A 17592-nucleotide genomic window follows, 5' to 3' on the forward strand; every position below is an offset into this window, starting at 1 on the left:
CTCATGCTCAGGATTATGGAGCAAGCCCTGTGAGCTTACAGATCAAATATGGAACATTTTTGAACTACTAATATCAGGATTTTCCACTCCGGCTATTTGGAATGCAAATGTCTGACCACCTTGTGTGACCTCTGGGGATTGTTCAGCTTACAATTTTCAAATCATTCTTTACCCAGCCTTATGGAATGTCACCTGTACATGAGTGGTCTAGCTCAGTAGAGACGTTCTGGTGATGACTTTGCAGATTTCTGGGGATCTTTTTTGTTGACTCCCTGATCCTGAACTCATCTACCTCATATTCCATTTTCCTTAATCTCTTCAAACACAGATCTCCATTTCCTTAACTCATACTGCTCCTCTGTGTTCCTCTTCTTAACTCTCTCTGGGCCTAAGGGGCTTATTTGTTTCTTTTTTCTGGGGGATCATTCAGTCCTATGTTGCTAGTTGTCTAATATTTGAAAATATTTTGTCATATATTTTTTGTCTTTGTTTTAGTTTACAACGGATAGGCAAGTCTTGGTTCTTATTAATCTCTTGTGGTCTGGAAGACAGTACTTATGTTTAGAGAAATTTGCAACCCATATTTTATAATCTTATGTTAGTGTTGCCAGCTAACTACTACTTCAGAGAGAAAAAACATGTAAATGATATATATATATTTTTAATTTTTATTTATAAGCCTTTGTAAAGTTTAAAAATACTTTACCCACATGTGCGTGCATGCACATACATGCCAAGATCATATGCTAATGATGAATATTGTTAATATTTTTTATTTTTATTTATTTATTTTGTCTTTTTAGGGCCACATCAACAGCATATGGAGGTTTCCCAGCTAGGGGTCCATTTGGAGCTGTAGCCACCAGCCTACGCCACAGCCACTGCAACGCAGGATCCAAGGTAGGTCTGCAACTTACACCACAGCTCACAGCAATGCCGGACACTTAACCACTGAGTGAGGCCAGCCAGGGATTGAACCTGTGTCCTCTTGGATGCTAGTCGGGTTTGTTAACTGCTGAGCCATGGCGGGAACTCCAAATATTGTTAATATTTAAGTGTTATCAATAGAATAAAAAGTTTTAGGATGCCAGGCCAGGCAGATAGTGTTTTACAGTATTAAACATACAATCACTAATGTTTTTATGATTATAGGAATAATCCAGTATATTTGATTCACTTGTCTAAGGGTGGGGCAGTACAGTTTATTCTTAAAAAGCAGCTCTGGTGATTCTTTTGCACTGCTAGGTTTGGATACCTTTGATCTAGTGTAAACATGCATTTTTGACAAATAATCTATTTATGAATAATCTGTTAGGTCCAGAGATGTGGTGAGCTTATCAAGTGCTAGATAATTAGCTGATTGTGTTTCGACCTAATCCATTTGTCTTCTTTACCCTTAAATCTGAAAATGTTGTAACTTAGGTCATTATGCAAATTTCTTAACATTTTTAGGACTATGTAAGATTTCATTATAGATAATTTGTTGAATCAGAATATGTATTAACCTATAGGCAGCTAAATATTCAGGGTATTTTACTTATAAATTTGATTCATGGTCATGTTTTCTGTAAGTACGTATGAATATTTGGAATAGAAATAATTTTCCATGTTTCATTGAATAATTTTATACAATAGGAAGATGAACCACAGGAAGATGCTAAAGAATTGCAGCAGGGTAAACCATATCATTGGAGAGACTGGTCAATCATTAGGGGAAGGGACTGCTTATATATATGGAGTGATGCGGCAGCCTTGGAATTATCCAATGGAAGTAATGGATGGTTTAGATTTATCTTGGATGGAAAACTTGCCACCATGTATTCAAGTGGTAGTCCTGAAGGTGGATCAGATAGTTCAGGTAATATTTTGTTTTTATTAGAATATTTTACTAGTTTCTATAATTTCGATAATGTTTTTCTGATCATACCTCTGCTACTGTTGTCATAGAAATAGCACATCCTTCATAATCATATGGCCTTTTCTTTAATATCGACAGAAAAATGATTGTACCATGAAAACATTTCATGTCTTTTTTTGTGTTACACAAGAAACGGCATTGTATCTTCTTTTACTCTTTCTATCCTTTTAGGTAAAGATGCCTCTTTTCATATAATGATGAATTACACATGTGTGATGCTGTCCCAAATTACATCTTTTCCCCAAAGCCTTCTACTTTAAAAATTTATGGCTGGAGAATTGCTTTTATGCCTGAACCTAAATGTATCAGACTTATGAGAATATACTATGGAACGAAATTGTAAATCATTTTTTTTTTAGTAAAATTGATATTCCAGGAGGTAGTTTCATTTTAAAAACGTAATATTTGAAAGGATGAGGTTTTAAAGCAATCGTTTTGTTTTTATAGAAAGCAGAAGTGAATTCTTAGAGAAGCTACAAAGAGCTCGAGGCCAAGTAAAGCCTTCTACTTCAAGTCAGCCTATACTCTCAGCACCAGGACCTACTAAACTCACTGTAGGGAATTGGTCACTAACATGTTTGAAAGAAGGAGAAATTGCTATTCATAACTCAGATGGTCAGCAAGCAACAATATTGAAAGAAGATTTACCTGGTTTTGTGTTTGAGTCTAATAGAGGAACCAAACATTCATTTACTGCAGAAACTTCTCTGGGTAAGTATGTAGGCATGTAAGTTTAGCAGGTGAGAATAAATGAATATGCTGAATTGCAATAAAATATATTCTGTGAAATGACTTTTTTTTTTTTTTTTTTTAAGGTTCAGAGTTTGTGACTGGCTGGACTGGCAAAAGAGGCAGAAAACTAAAATCTAAGTTAGAAAAAACAAAGCAAAAGGTATATTTGTGGAATTTGCTGGGGTTTTTTGTCTTTTATACTAACAAGGTTTCAGTGGTAGATTGTAGACATTTCAAAAATTGAGCCATGGAATTCCTGCTGTGGTGCAGCAGATTAATGATCCAGCTTGTCTTTGTGGAGGTGCTGGTTCACTCCCTGGTGCCTGGCACTGTGGATTAAGGATCCAGCATTGCCACAGCTGTGGTGTGGGTCGCAGCTGTGGCTCGGACTCAGTCCCTGGCCTAGGAACTTCCATATACTGTGGGTGCAGCCCCCCCAAGAAAAGAAAAGAAAAAGCCAGTGTATTTCCATCTTTATTATATTGATTGATCTTGAATTTTTAAAATTTTTAATGGAAAACGAAATAATTTCATGGTTAGATTCTGTATTTTCTGGTGACATTTTAATTTTATCTGTAATACAAATGATATAAAATAGTTTTTGTGTTTTCATGAGTTTGGCCATGGAAATGGTAGTAATGGTTTTTATTTGGAGCAGTTTAGATTTGTATAAAATGTTGATGTGATCATTTCCAGCTGTTGATGTGCTAGGCCATCCCAAAGATATTTCCACATTTCCACAAGCTAGACCTTGGAAGGAAAATTGCTTCCTTGATGTCTCTATTTCTCTTTTTCTTTAATTTTTAAATATATATTATCTCTAGAATTAGATATATTATTTCATGATTGCTTCTGTGTTTAAAAAAAAAAAAAAAGTGAAGCCCGATATTCTTTCCAGTTCAGTATATCTTAAGGGCATTTGAGAAAGAAATATCTCAGTTGAATATAGCCATAGATGGTAAAAGGAATTCGAACTAAATACAGTTTTCATTTTTCTTGATAGTTGTGTTCTATAAAGTAGCCATGAATACTGAAGCATTGCTTCAAGCAGAAATACAGACTTAGGTTCCTGTGAGGCTCTGTTCATGTTTTAAAAGCTTTTGATGCACTGCACTTAATGACAAATGACTGCGAAAAGCACTACAAGTTTTTTTTTTTGGAGAATACTTTTTTTAATTACTCAACGAATTTTATTACTTTATAGTTGTACCATGATCATCACAACTGAATTTTATAGCATTTCCATCCCAAACCCTCAGTGCATCCCCCTACCCCCTAGCCTGTCTCATTTGGAAACCATAAATTTTAGCACCACAAGTATTGATTTGTGGATTATAAATGCATTTTACTGACTAGTTGATTTCACAGATGTGAAATTCTCAAACACTGAGGCTCAACTATAATTATTTATAAATCTACCATTCAGCTATCTCAGGAGTTTTTTGAAATAACTATTATGTTGTATTATGCAACCAAATCTAATATGTTGTATTACCCAACTAAATAACTAATATGTTGTATTACCCAAACAAAAGTTCACAGGGAACTGAACTTATACAATATAAAAGATTGGAAAACAAGGAGGACATAGTCTTTGTCTTATAATTTCATATGCTTAAAAAAATGATTATTGATTCAAATCTTTGGAATCAGTAGTAACTCAGTGAATCATGTGGCTATTCTTTTGCATATGGTAGCAGAACATAACAAAATTTACTAATCTTAGGTAAAAATAATTTTAACTGTTTTTGTTTTTTGTGTTTTTTTTAGTGCTGCATCCTCGGCATATGGAGGTTCCCAGGCTAGGGGTCTAATCAGAGCTACAGCTATTGGCCTATGCCACAGCCACAGCAATGCCAGATCCAAGCCATGTCTGTGACCTACACCACAGCTCACAGCAATGCTGGATCCTTAACCCACTGGATCAAACCAGGCTAGGGATCAAACCCGCTTCATGGTTTCTAGTTGGATTCGTTTCCGCTGTGCCATGATGGGAACTCCTAACTATTAGTTTTAACCTCAGTTTTTCTTTCTTTTTTTTTTTTTGTCTTTTTGCTATTTCTTGGGCTGCTCCCGTGGCATATGGAGGTTCCCAGGCTAGGGGTCGAATCGGAGCTGTAGCCGCCGGCCTACGCCAGAGCCACAGCAACTCGGGATCCGAGCCTCGTCTGCAACCTACACCACAGCTCACGGCAACGCTGGATCCTCAACCCACCGAGCAAGGGCAGGGACCGAACCCGCAACCTCATGGTTCCTAGTCAGATTTGTTAACCACTGCACCATGATAGGAACTCCTCAGTTTTTATTTCTTACCAGTGTTTATAAGAGAATAGTTTCTTCACTGTTGTCTAGTAGCCAGAACTTATTTTTTTAATTCTGAAAGCCATACTAAAATAGAATGGGGAGTTCCCTTCTTGGTGCAGTGGTTAACAAATCCAACTAGGAACCGTGAGGTTGCGGGTTTGGTCCCTGGCCTTGCTCGGTGGGTTGAGGATCTGGTGTTGCCGTGAGCTGTGGTGTAGGTTGCAGACGTGGCTCGGATCCCGCGTTGCTGTGGCTCTGGCATAGGCCGGCGGCTACAGCTCCAATTAGCCTGGGAACCTCCAATTAGACCCTTAGCCTGGGAACCTCCATATGCCGCAGGAGTGGCCCAAGAAATTGCAAAAAGACAAAAAAAAAATTAAAAAATTAAAAAAATAAAATAGGAAAGGTAATATTAATTCATTTAGGGAGTGAAATGTTTTATATCACATTAGAGCTATGCTAGGTTAATTTGTGTTTTATTTATTTATTTATTTTTTGGCTTTTCTAGGGCCACGCCCTCGGTACATGGAGGTTCCTAAGCTAGGTGTCTAATCAGATCCGTAGCCACTGGCCTTCACCAGAGCCACAGCAACGCGGGATCCAAGCCACGTCTGCAACCTACACCACAGCTCACGGCAACGCCAGATCCCCAACCCACTGAGCACAGCCAGGGACCGAACCTGCAACCTCATGGTTCCTAGTCCTTAATTCTAAAGATTACATATATATGTAAAAGGAAGATTTGGTAAAATTATTAATAGTTGAAAAAACATTCACATTTGCTCTTTTTCTTTTGGTAGGTACGAACCATGGCTCGAGATTTATATGATGACCACTTTAAAGCTGTTGAAAGCATGCCTCGTGGAGTAGTGGTAACACTCAGAAACATAGCAACTCAGTTAGAGTCATCTTGGGAACTTCATACAAATAGACAAGTATGTTTAGCCTCTAGATTTTATGACACAGTGATCTTGGTTTTGTTTTTCCCCTTTATCCTTTATATTCTGCGTATTGATTAGGGGGTCAGAAAATTTTTACCCAGGAGCTAAATTTTGTATGTTTTTGTGAAGAAAGAGGCTTTTACTTTGTTTTTTGTTTTTTAGCCCTCCCACAGCATATGGAGCTCCTAGGCCAAGAATCAGATCTGTGCCACAGTTGGGATCTTTGCTGCATCTGTGGCAATGTCGGATTCTTTAATCCACTTTACCAGGCCAGGGGTCAAATCTGTGTCTTGGTGCTGCTGAGATGTTTCTAATCCATTGTACCACAGTGGGAACTCCGGTTTTTACGTTTTTAAATGGTTGAAGACAAATTGAAAATAAGAATAATATTTCATGATCCCTGAAAATTATATGAATATATAATAAAAATTATATGAATATATAATGTCAGTGTCCATAAGTAGTTTTATTGCTCAGAGCCACACTCTTTTATTTACATATTGTTAGGAGTTCCCATCATGGCTCGGTGGAAATGAATCTGACTAGCATCCATGAAGACATGGGTTCGATCCCTGGCCTTGCTCAGTGGGTTAAGGATCCGGTGTTGCTGTGACCTGTGGTGTAGGTTGCAGATGTGGCTCAGATCCTGAATTGCTGTGTCTGTGGTATAGGCTGGCATCCGTAGCTCTGATTTGACCCTTAGACCCCTAGCCTGGGAAATCTCCATATGCTGAGGGTGTGACCCTAAAAAAAAAAAAAAGAAGAAGAAGAAGAAAGGTACAAAATTAGGAGTTTTGTACCTTCTGGCTCAGTGGATTAAGGATCCAATATGTCACTGCTATGGCTCTGGTTACAGCTATGGTGGGGGTTTGGTCCTTGGCCCGGGAACTGAAAAAAAAAAAAAAATTTTACTTAAATAGGTGCATGGCTTATAAAGTAAAAAAAAAATTACTGTTATCCCTTTACAAAGAGTTTGCCAACCCTGATATAGATAATTTGCATTAATAATTTGAATTTCTTAATCTTTTTTTTTCTTTTGTGTTTTCTAGGGCCACTTCCCATGGCATATGGGGTTCCCAGGCTAGGGGTCTAATCGGAGCTGTAGCCACCAGCCTACGCCAGAGCCACAGCAACACCAGATCAGAGCCGCGTCTGCAACCTATACCACAGCTCACGGCAATGCTGGATTCTTAATCCACTGAGCAGGGCCGGGGATCGAACCCGCAACCTCATGGTTCCTAACTGGATTCGTTAACCTCTGAACTATGACGGGAACTCTGGAATTTCTTAATCTTCTTTAATATCTATTAATGTATTTTCATAGTAATAGATGTTCTGATAAGTATATTAAGGTCTGTTTATTTTTTAATTGTCTGTAATTTTTTTCTTTTAGTGTATTGAGAGTGAGAACACTTGGAGAGATTTGATGAAGACAGCTTTAGAAAATCTAATTGTACTTTTGAAGGATGAAAACACAATTTCACCATATGAAATGTGCAGTAGTGGCTTGGTGCAAGCACTTCTTACTGTTTTAAACAATGTAAGTTTATGAAGTAGTACAGAACAAAGTGTATAATTAAAAAGGTGATGTGTGGTATACTTTTACCATAGTGATATTTACTTTTTTTTGTCCAGAAATATTAAAAACTGATTAGTGTTAACATTTATAATTTCTCCAGCCTTTCCTTTAAGTTGTATTATTAGTTTTGAACCACTTTAAATAACTGAGCTTGTTTAGAATTTTTAGTTACTCAATTATAATTCCAAGATTTGTTTGAACAAAAACATTTATTTGTGGAGTTCTCTGGTGGCTTAACGGGTTAAGAATTTGGCATTGTCTCTGCTGTGGTATGGGTTCGATCCCTGGTGCAGGAACTTCCACACTCTATGGGTGCAGTCAAAAAAATAAAACTAAACAAAACAAAAACACTTACTTGTAATAGCCTAATATTTAATATTATTCACTGTTCTGATTTCCTCATAACATAAAGTGGAGTTAGTTTATAGACCTTTTGAATACCTAAAATACATAGAATTAATTTATGAGCATTGACAATTTAGGGAGTTTATGTGAATATTTGATGATTTGCTACTAACCGTATATTTCTATTCAATTTAGTGTTAATATCTACATTTTAATATAAAATATTAAATTTTTTTAATATTTCAAAATTATATTGTTATAGCATCACTTTATATCACTTAGTGTTATCTATGAAATCATTATTTTGATATACCAGACATATTTTTTCTGATACTAATTACTGTAAATAATACTTTTAAAATGCAGAATGTTCACAAATAATTTGGAATTTCCTTGCATACCACTACACTTTGTGAAAGCAATGTAATTAACTTCTCCATTTTAACATTGTAGATGATAGCCATGGTCTACTAGTCATATGATAAAAAGAATTTTAATTGAAAGAAAAAAATGACTTCACATAGATTGTATTGATAATTTGTAATATAGTAATATTTATCTTTGCCACATGTAGTTTTGGACAAATTGCAATAACAGCCTTAAAATATTTTTTTTGGTGCTTTTTGGTTTTTTTAGAGCATGGATTTAGATATGAAACAAGATTGTAGTCAACTAGTAGAAAGAATAAATGTTTTTAAAACAGCCTTCAGTGAAAATGAAGATGATGAAAGGTAAATCTCCAAATTTCTTTTAATTTGATTTTTGCAGTACTTGCAAATTAATATACTTCCTTTAAAATAGAGTCTAGGAGTCGCGTGGCTCAGTGGGTTAAGGATCTGGCATTGTCACTGCTGTGGCTCTGGTTACAGCTCTGGCCCAGGTTCAATCCTTGGCCTAGGAACTTCCACATACTGTGGGCACAGACAAAAAATTAAAAAAGTGTTTTAATAGGGTCTAATATACTGTTAATACACAAAATAGGAAATTTTTTCTTCAATACAAAAGTAGCTTATAAATATATGGAAAAGGAAAGATTTTTTTACAGCATTTTCAATCTAATGGAATAAAACTAGGATTCCTTCTCTGCTATGAATGCAGCTGACCTTATTTTAAAGTAGATAATCTGTGATAAAATTGGAAATTTTAATTCTGATTAAATATTTGTTGATATTCATACCTTTTTAGATGTAATGATATGATTTTTTTAAGAATTTTTTTGTAGCAATACATACTTAAAGTATTTCTGGATAAGATATGATATTTGGTATTTTTTAAGACTATATGGAAAGGAGAGAAATGGGTGAGGACGTAGAGAGAAGTCATTTGGCCATTAGTAGGTAATTGTTGAAGCTGGGTTATGAGTTGCTGAAAGTGCATTCTACTGTTTTATTTATTTTCGAATGTGATTGAAATTTTAAAATAAAGAAGATTCAGTTAATTCCATTAATTTTAAATGAGTGCATATTACATTTGTGGTGTATGATAATTTATTTAAATATTATTGAAAAGTTAGCTATTTGCAAGTTATTACTAAAATAGTCTTGTCTCAGTGGCAACATCTTTCTACATAATTCTTTTAGTTCTTTTAAATTGTATTTCTTGGGAGTTACTGTCATGGAGCAGCGGAAACAATCCGATTAGGAACCATGAGGTTGTGGGTTCGATCCCTGGCCTCGCTCAGTGGGTTAAGGATCCCGTGTTGCTGTGGCTGTGGTGTAGGCCGGCGGCCGGCAGCTATAGCTCCGATTAGACCCCTACCTAGCCTGGGAACCTCCATGTGCCGCAGGTGTGGCTCTAAAAGGATAAAAAACCAAAAAAAAAAAAAAAATTGTGTTACTGAGTTATTGATGATTTTTTTTAAAGGTTCTTGATACAAATTATCACGCTGTTTTCCACAAATATTGTACAGTGTTGCCTTGCCAATAAATACTATCATTTTCTAAACTTGGCTGCTTTGTGTATTCTATATCAAATATTATGTAATAAAATTGTTTAAACTTTAAAAAATAAGTTACACATTAAAATATACATAGCTTTGAAGGCAACTGATGAAAGTTTCATAAGAAAAATGAAATATTTTATTCTTAAGTAAAAAATTCAGTTATGATATTACCTTTGCTTACTTAGATGTAGTCTAGTACAAAATTAAACTTCTCTTTGCATTAATAAAGAAAGTAATGACCTGTATGAGGTTGGTTATTGTAGTTTCTATATGACCTTTAGCATTAACTTATATAAAAGTTCTTAATTATTTTTATTCTTAGTCGACCAGCTGTTGCATTAATCCGAAAGTTAATAGCTGTGCTGGAATCTATTGAACGTCTACCTCTCCATTTGTATGATACACCAGGATCCACTTATAACCTGCAGGTAACCATGGAAAATGCAGTTGCTATTATTACTAAATGCATTTAAGAGTAGTGTTATATATGTTCCTTAAAAAAAAAAAAAAAAAATTTGTATTTTATTAAAATGATTGTGCTTAGTAAAGATTTTACCATTTATGCTGTTTGTTTTTTTTTTAATTATACAGATTCTTTATATATATATTATTTTCCATCATGTTCTATTGGATATAGTTCCCTATTCTTATAGTAGTGCTGTATTGCTTATCCATTCTATTTTTTATTATTGTTTTTTATTATTTTTTAATTTTTTTGTCTTTTTCTAGGGCCACACCTGTGGCAAATGGAGGTTCCTAGGCTAGGGGTCTAATTGGAGCTGTAGCTGCCGGCCTTTGCCAGAGACACAGCAACGCCAGATCCTTAACCCACTGAGCGAGGCCAGGGATTGAACCCGCAACCTCATGGTTCCTAGTTGGATTCGTTAACCACTGAGCTGCGACGAGAACTCCTTGCTTATCCATCCATTCTAAATGCAATAGTTTCTGTCTACTAACCCCAAACTCCCAGTCCATCCCACTTTTTTCCCTGCCCCCTTGGAAAGCACAACTCTATTCTCTGTCTGTGAGTCTGTTTCTGTTTTATAGATAGTTTCATTTGGGCCATATTTTAGATTCCACATTTGAGTGATATCATATGGTATTTGTCTTTATCTTTCTGACTTACTTCACTTAGAATGAGAATCTCTGGTTGTATCCATGTCGCTGTAAATGGCATTATTTCATTCCTTTTTATGACTGAGTGGTATTCCACTGTATATATGTACCACATCTTCTTAATCCATTCATCTGTCGATAGACATTTAGTTGTTTCCATGGCTTGGCAATTGTGAATAGTGCTGCAATTAACATATGGGTGCACGCACCTTTTTGAATTATAGTTTTGTCCAGATATATATCCAGGAATGGGATTGCTGGGTCATATGGTAGTTCCATTTTTAATTTTCTGAGGAATCTCCATACTGTTTTACATAGTGGTTGTATCAATTTACATTTTCACCAGTAGTGTAGGAGGGTTCCTTTTCTCCACACCCTCTCCAACATTTGTTATTTGTAGACTTTCTGATGATGGCCATGCTGACTGGTGTAAGGTGGTAGGTACCTCATTGTAGCTCTGATATGCATTTCTCTAGTGATGTTGAGCATCTTTTTATGTGCATACTGGCCATACGTATATCTTCTTTAGAGAAATGTCTGTTTAGGTCTTCTGCCCATTTTTTGATTGGGTTGTTTGCTTTTTTTTTGTTGAGTTTTATGAGTTATTTGTATATCTTGGAGATTTAGCCTTTATCAATTGCATGGTTTACAAGTATTTTCTCGATTCTGTGGTTTGTCTTTTCTCTTTTTTTTAATGGCTTCTTTTGCTGTGCAAAGCCTTGCAAGTTTGGTTAGGTACCGTTTGTTTATTTTTGTTTTTATTTCTATTGCTTTGGGAGACTGACCTAATAAAACATTTGTACAGTTTATGTCAGAGAATGTTTTGCATGTGTTCTCTTCTGTGAGTTTTATGATGTCATGTTTTATGTTTAACTCTTGAAGCCATTTCGAGTTTATTTTTGTGCGTGATGTGAGGGTATGTTCTAGTTTCATTGATTTACATGCAGCTGTTAGGTTCTGACAGCCCCTCTTGCTGAGGAGGCTGTCTTTTTCCCATTGATTGTTCTTTTTAATGACTCTTTTTTTTTTGTCTTTTGTCTTGTTGTTGCTATTTCTTGGGCCGCTCCCGCGGCATATGGAGGTTCCCAGGCTAGGGGTCTAATTGGAGCTGTAGCCACCAGCCTACGCCAGAGCCACAGCAACGCGGGATCCGAGCCGCGTCTGCAACCTACACCACAGCTCACGGCAACGCCGGATCGTTAACCCACTGAGCAAGGGCAGGGACCGAACCCGCAACCTCATGGTTCCTAGTCGGATTCGTTAACCACTGCGCCACGACGGGAACTCCTGTTCTTTTTAATGACTCTTGCATGTATTGGTATTTCAATATTTATTGTAAGTAGTACATCATATTTGGTAGATCATAAATGGATAAAGAATTTTCTCAGTTTAATAGCAGAAATGAGTCTTTTGTTCTAGAATTATGAGTTGTCCCTTTGTCTCAGAGTGTAATCTCAGCATGTGCAAAAATATGAAAATATATTAAGCACAATATTTTTCTGTATGTCATTGGTTAGAGCCAGGAGGCCTTTCTTAGCCTATTTCTATTGATGATGCTTTTGGGAATCTGTGATTATATATTTATATGTTTTATAAAAAGCCTTTTTTCTTGCTAAATGTTTTTTGGTTGATATTCTCATTCATTTGTTAAACTATTTTTTTATTAGCAGCTAGGAACCAGATATGAACAGATAAAACAAATATTCTTACTGCTAATATCCCCACTCAGATCTTTATCACATCCTCTATGGGTTACTTTAGTATTTTCTTTTCTTTTTTTTTCTTTTTTAGGGCTGCACTGGCAGTGTAGCACATGGAAGTTCCCAGGGTAGGGGTGGAATGGGAGCTGCAGCTGCCAGCCTATGCCATAGCCACAGCAACGCCAGATCCAAGCCACATCTGTGACCTACACCGCAGCTCATGGCAACGCTGGATCCTTAACCCACAGAGCGGATCCAGGGATCAAACCCACGTACGTCCTCATGGGTATTAGTCGGGTTCGTAACCCACTGAACCACAACGGGAACTCCTACTTTAGTATTTTCTAACAGATTCTTTGGCCTTGAATCTTTACTTTATCCAGCCCATCCTGCATTCCACTACATCAGATAGTTTCTTTTAAATGTACCCTTTAGGGAGTTCCCATTGTGGCCCAGCCTGTAAAGAACCTGACAATATCCATGAGAATGCAGGTTTGATTCCTGGCCTTGCTCTGTAGGTTAAGGATCTGGCATTGCCACAAACTATAGTGTAGGTTGCAGATGCGCCTCAGATCCCGTGTTGCTGCGGCTGTGGTATAGGCCTTCACTTGCAGCTGTAATTCAACCCCTAGCCTGGGAACTTCTGTATGCCACAAGTACAGCCCTAAAAAAGTTAAATAATAAATATAGCCTTTAATAAGTGACTAAGAAACTATATTTGCAAAAACAATGCCTACTCAAGGTAAAAAACTTGCCGTATCCCCAAGAATTTAGTGGTATTACCAAAGCCACTAGACTCCCAGAGTAGAAGCTGGTTCAGGGAGTTACGGTATACTTAGTTCACCTGACATGGTATATATATTAAACATGATGCAGAGGCACACTTTGTCCTTTACTTCAGACAGAATAAAATAGAAGAATAAGGGGATTTTTTGGTGTATCTTTTGTTTTTTCTTTTTTTCCTTTTTGGCTGCCCTGCGGCATATGGAGCTCCTAGGACAGGAATCAGATCTGAGCCACAATTGCAGCTGTGCCGCAGCTGTGGCAGTGCCAGATCCTTAACCCAGAAGTGCTGGGTCAGGTTTTAAACCCTTTGGCACTGCAGAGACACCACCAACCCCATTGTGCCACAGTGGTAATTCTGGTATATCCTTTTAAAGGTTTTATCCTTGGTAAGTGAATGGGGTAAAAAATAAATCTCGGCGTTCCCGTCGTGGCACAGCGGTTAACAAATCTGATTAGGAACCATGAGGTTGTGGGTTTGTTCCCTGGCCTTGCTCAGTCGGTTAAGGATCCGGCATTGCTGTGAGCTGTGGTGTAGGTTGCACATGCGGCTCGGATCCTGTGCTGCTGTGGCTCTGGCATAGGCTGGCATCTACAGCTCCGATTCGACCCCTAGCCTGGGAACCTCCATATGCTGCCGGAAAAAAAAAATAATAAAAATAAATAAATCTCAAAGACTAGAAATTCCCCTACTTATACAGTCCTAGGAAGACCAACATCTTTTCATATCTCATTTCAGGAGACTGTGCAAGGTACACAAAGACAGGAAGGCTAGAAATGTGCCATCAGGGTTATAGTCTAAAATGCATTAGTTTGTACTCTAAAATGCAACCCCAAAGTACATACAAACATTTAATTATGTGTCTCTAGGAATTAGTTATGATTCATTCAGAAATGAGTCTACCTAAAATTGTTCATTGCATACTTGTTCTGCTTACTAAAACATATTGAATTGAAAGCTATCTTTTTTCCTTTTTCTTTCCCTTTTTAAATTTATTTTTATTATAGTTGATTTAAAATGTTATAGTTTCAAGGGTATAGTAAAGTGACTCAACTATACAAATATGTATTTTTAAAGATTCTTTTCTCTTATAGATTATTATAATATAGCGTATAGTTCTCTGTGCTCTACAGTGGTTCTTATCTATTTTATATATAGTAGTATGTTTATGTTGATCCTTAAACATATAGTAATATGTTTAAGTTAACGCTTTCTCTTATTTTTTAAAACTTATTAGCCATAGATTATTTAATATAGTCTAGCTTTGAAAGCCTAAGTTAATTAGCTGCTTTTCATAACTTAAAAATTTGCAGGTTATCAGAGATGTAATATTTACATTAAGTGCTTTATAATAATTTTATTTAAACCATGTATATATATGAAGCGGTTAGAAAGTTTAAGTAGTTAACTTTTTCTTGAAAATATCACTCGTTCAGTAAACCTCTTTAAAAAAACATTTAATACAAAACATTGATCCTTTCTTTATTATTATACTTTTAAAATCTCAATTGTTGTGTTCATGTAACATTTCTTGCTTTTAAAATTCTAAGAAAGAAGCAAAGTGTTTTCTGAAGCATTTTGATTATCTCTTTGTAGATACTTACAAGAAGATTAAGATTTCGGTTGGAACGTGCACCTGGTGAAACTGCATTGATAGACAGAACTGGCAGGATGTTGAAGATGGAACCCTTAGCTACAGTTGAATCTTTAGAACAGTATCTCTTAAAAATGGTGAGCTTCTGGCAAGGTCGTGGTGAAATAAGTATTCTTTGCTGTGGTTTTAGCCCTTTAGGAAAGTGATTTGGGAAGTATGGATCCGGTGTTAACAGTAATACAGTTTGACTTAGGAATTCTGTATCAGAAAATAATCTTTATCCACGAGAGACGGTTTCTTCATAAAAATGTGTATTATAGCTATTTATAATACTAAAATAGTGGAAAAAACCCTTAAGGCCAACCAATAAAGGAATATTGAGTTGGTATTTATTTCCCTAACTTGAATGTTATATAGCTATTATAATGTATAAGACTGATAAGAGAAAAATGTTTTTGTGTAGTATGATCAAGGCTTTGTTTTATTCTAGCTATTGAAAGAATAAAGAAATACTCCATTAAAATAGTGGGGTGCTGTGTTTGTGGAAATTTCTAGAGTTTTTTCTTTTTCAAGTGCTCTTAAATGAGTACTGATTCTAAAATAATACGCATTAAAAGGACAGAAACAAAGTGGGCAGTGCATTTCAAAATATTTTTAAGGTGTCCTCCATGTTTTCTTTGGTTAGGTAGCAAAGCAGTGGTATGATTTCGACCGATCTTCATTTGTTTTTGTTCGAAAATTAAGAGAAGGCCAAAATTTTATATTTCGGCACCAGCATGATTTTGATGAAAATGGAATCGTTTACTGGATTGGGACAAATGCCAAGTAAGTCATTCTGTTTAATGTTGAGTGAAAACATTCATCTGGAAAAAGAATTCTAGGTAGTAGATTAAAATTATTAATCACTCCAAGTATCCTGCAGTCTTAGAAATTTTGGCTGTTAGGTTAAATTTAAGACCATCTAGGGAGTTCCCATCGTGGCTCAGTGGTTAACGAATCTGACTAGGAACCATGAGGTTGTGGGTTTGGTCCCTGCCCTTGCTTAGTGGGTTAACGGTCCAGCATTGCCGTGAGCTGTGGTGTAGGTTAGGCGCGGCTTGGATCCCGCGTTGCTGTGGCTCTGGTGTAGGCCGGTGGCTACAGCTCCAATTCGACCCCTAGCCTGGGAACCTCCATATGCTGTGGGAGCGGCCCAAGAAATAGCCAAAAAGACCAAAAAAAAAAAAAGACCATCTAAATTATTTTTTATGAAGAAAAAAATTGTTAAATGTAGAATTTTAAAAAATTAATATAATTTGATTTGGAAAAAAGCTAATATGAATCGATGCAGGTTTTTAAAAATAATGTAGGAGTTCCCATCATGGCTCAGTGGTTAATGAATCCGACTAGGAACCATGAGGTTGTGGGTTCGACCCCTGGCCTCGCTCAGTGGGTTAAGGATCTGACATTGCTGTGAGCTGTGGTGTAGGTCACAAATGTGGCTCGGATCCCTGTGTTGCTGTAGCTGTGGCATAGGTGATGGCTACAGCTCCAATTCAACCCCTAGCCTGGGAACCTCCACATGCCGTGGGTGCAGCCCTAGAAAAGACAAAAAGACAAAAAAATAAAAATAAATAAAATAAATAAAAATGAAGTAGTGTAGACTGTTAACACTGCTTAACAGTATTTTCTTTGTTTTGTGTAGAACTGCATATGAATGGGTAAATCCAGCTGCATATGGACTTGTAGTAGTAACATCATCAGAAGGAAGAAATCTACCTTATGGCCGCTTAGAAGACATATTAAGTCGTGATAATTCAGCTTTAAATTGTCATAGCAATGATGATAAGAATGCCTGGTTTGCCATAGATCTGGGTCTCTGGGTGATACCATCAGCATATACACTTCGTCATGCTCGTGGTTATGGAAGGTCTGCACTGAGAAATTGGGTTTTCCAGGTATCCAAAGATGGACAGAACTGGACTTCTTTATATACCCATGTTGATGACTGCAGTCTCAATGAACCAGGGTTAGTTGAGGAGTCTTTGTAAATTGGAAAACTCAGAAAAGAGTTTTATTTTTATCACTACATCCTCTTAAGAGTTCTGTTTTTTGTGAGATAGTGAACAGAATTTTCTTTCTAAAAATACCACTTGAGGAGTTCCCGTCATGGCTCAGCGGAAATGAATCTGACTAGCATCCATGAGGCCCCTCTCTGTGGGTTAAGGATCTGGCATTCAGACGTGGCTTGGATGTGGCTTTGCTGTGGTTGTGGGATAGGCCAACAGCTATAGTTCCAATTCATCCCCTTCCCTAGAAACCTCTATATGCCGTGGTGTGGCTCTAAAAAAACAAAAAAAAAAAGGAAAGAAAAATATCACTTGATACTCTAATTTAAAAACTTTGAAATACTTTATCAAAATATAGATTAAACACTAATAGAAACTGAGCCCATTTATTTAAAAGAGGTTGATACATAGTTATATCTGTGTATATATAGCACATTGATGAAAAAAAACTTGAATTAGAGCCATTTCCCCTGTGGCGCAGCAGGTTGAGGATCTGACATTGTCACTGTAGCAGCTTGGGTTGCTGCTGTGGTGCGGGTTTGATACCTGACCTGGGAACTTCCACATCCTGTGGGTGTGGCCAAAAAAA

The 17592-nt window shown here is 36.6% G+C and overlaps 1 protein-coding gene across 5 annotated transcripts in view; it reads left to right on the forward strand.

Annotated features, from left to right (window-relative positions):
- The window catches only part of HECTD1 (HECT domain E3 ubiquitin protein ligase 1), a 103952-nt gene that overhangs the window by 52637 nt on the left and 33723 nt on the right, over nucleotides 1-17592 (forward strand). For all 5 annotated transcript variants that reach the window (XM_047794463.1, XM_047794467.1, XM_047794464.1 and 2 more), the window contains exons 13-22: nucleotides 1636-1858; nucleotides 2366-2629; nucleotides 2734-2810; nucleotides 5755-5889; nucleotides 7289-7435; nucleotides 8456-8550; nucleotides 10084-10189; nucleotides 14958-15092; nucleotides 15641-15780; nucleotides 16640-16963. In XM_047794463.1, the coding sequence (XP_047650419.1) occupies nucleotides 1636-1858; nucleotides 2366-2629; nucleotides 2734-2810; nucleotides 5755-5889; nucleotides 7289-7435; nucleotides 8456-8550; nucleotides 10084-10189; nucleotides 14958-15092; nucleotides 15641-15780; nucleotides 16640-16963 (1646 nt within the window). The remainder of the gene's footprint in view (nucleotides 1-1635; nucleotides 1859-2365; nucleotides 2630-2733; nucleotides 2811-5754; nucleotides 5890-7288; nucleotides 7436-8455; nucleotides 8551-10083; nucleotides 10190-14957; nucleotides 15093-15640; nucleotides 15781-16639; nucleotides 16964-17592) is intronic.

Source organism: Phacochoerus africanus, chromosome 9 (genome assembly GCF_016906955.1).
Source record: "Phacochoerus africanus isolate WHEZ1 chromosome 9, ROS_Pafr_v1, whole genome shotgun sequence".
Lineage (NCBI taxonomy): Eukaryota > Metazoa > Chordata > Mammalia > Artiodactyla > Suidae > Phacochoerus > Phacochoerus africanus.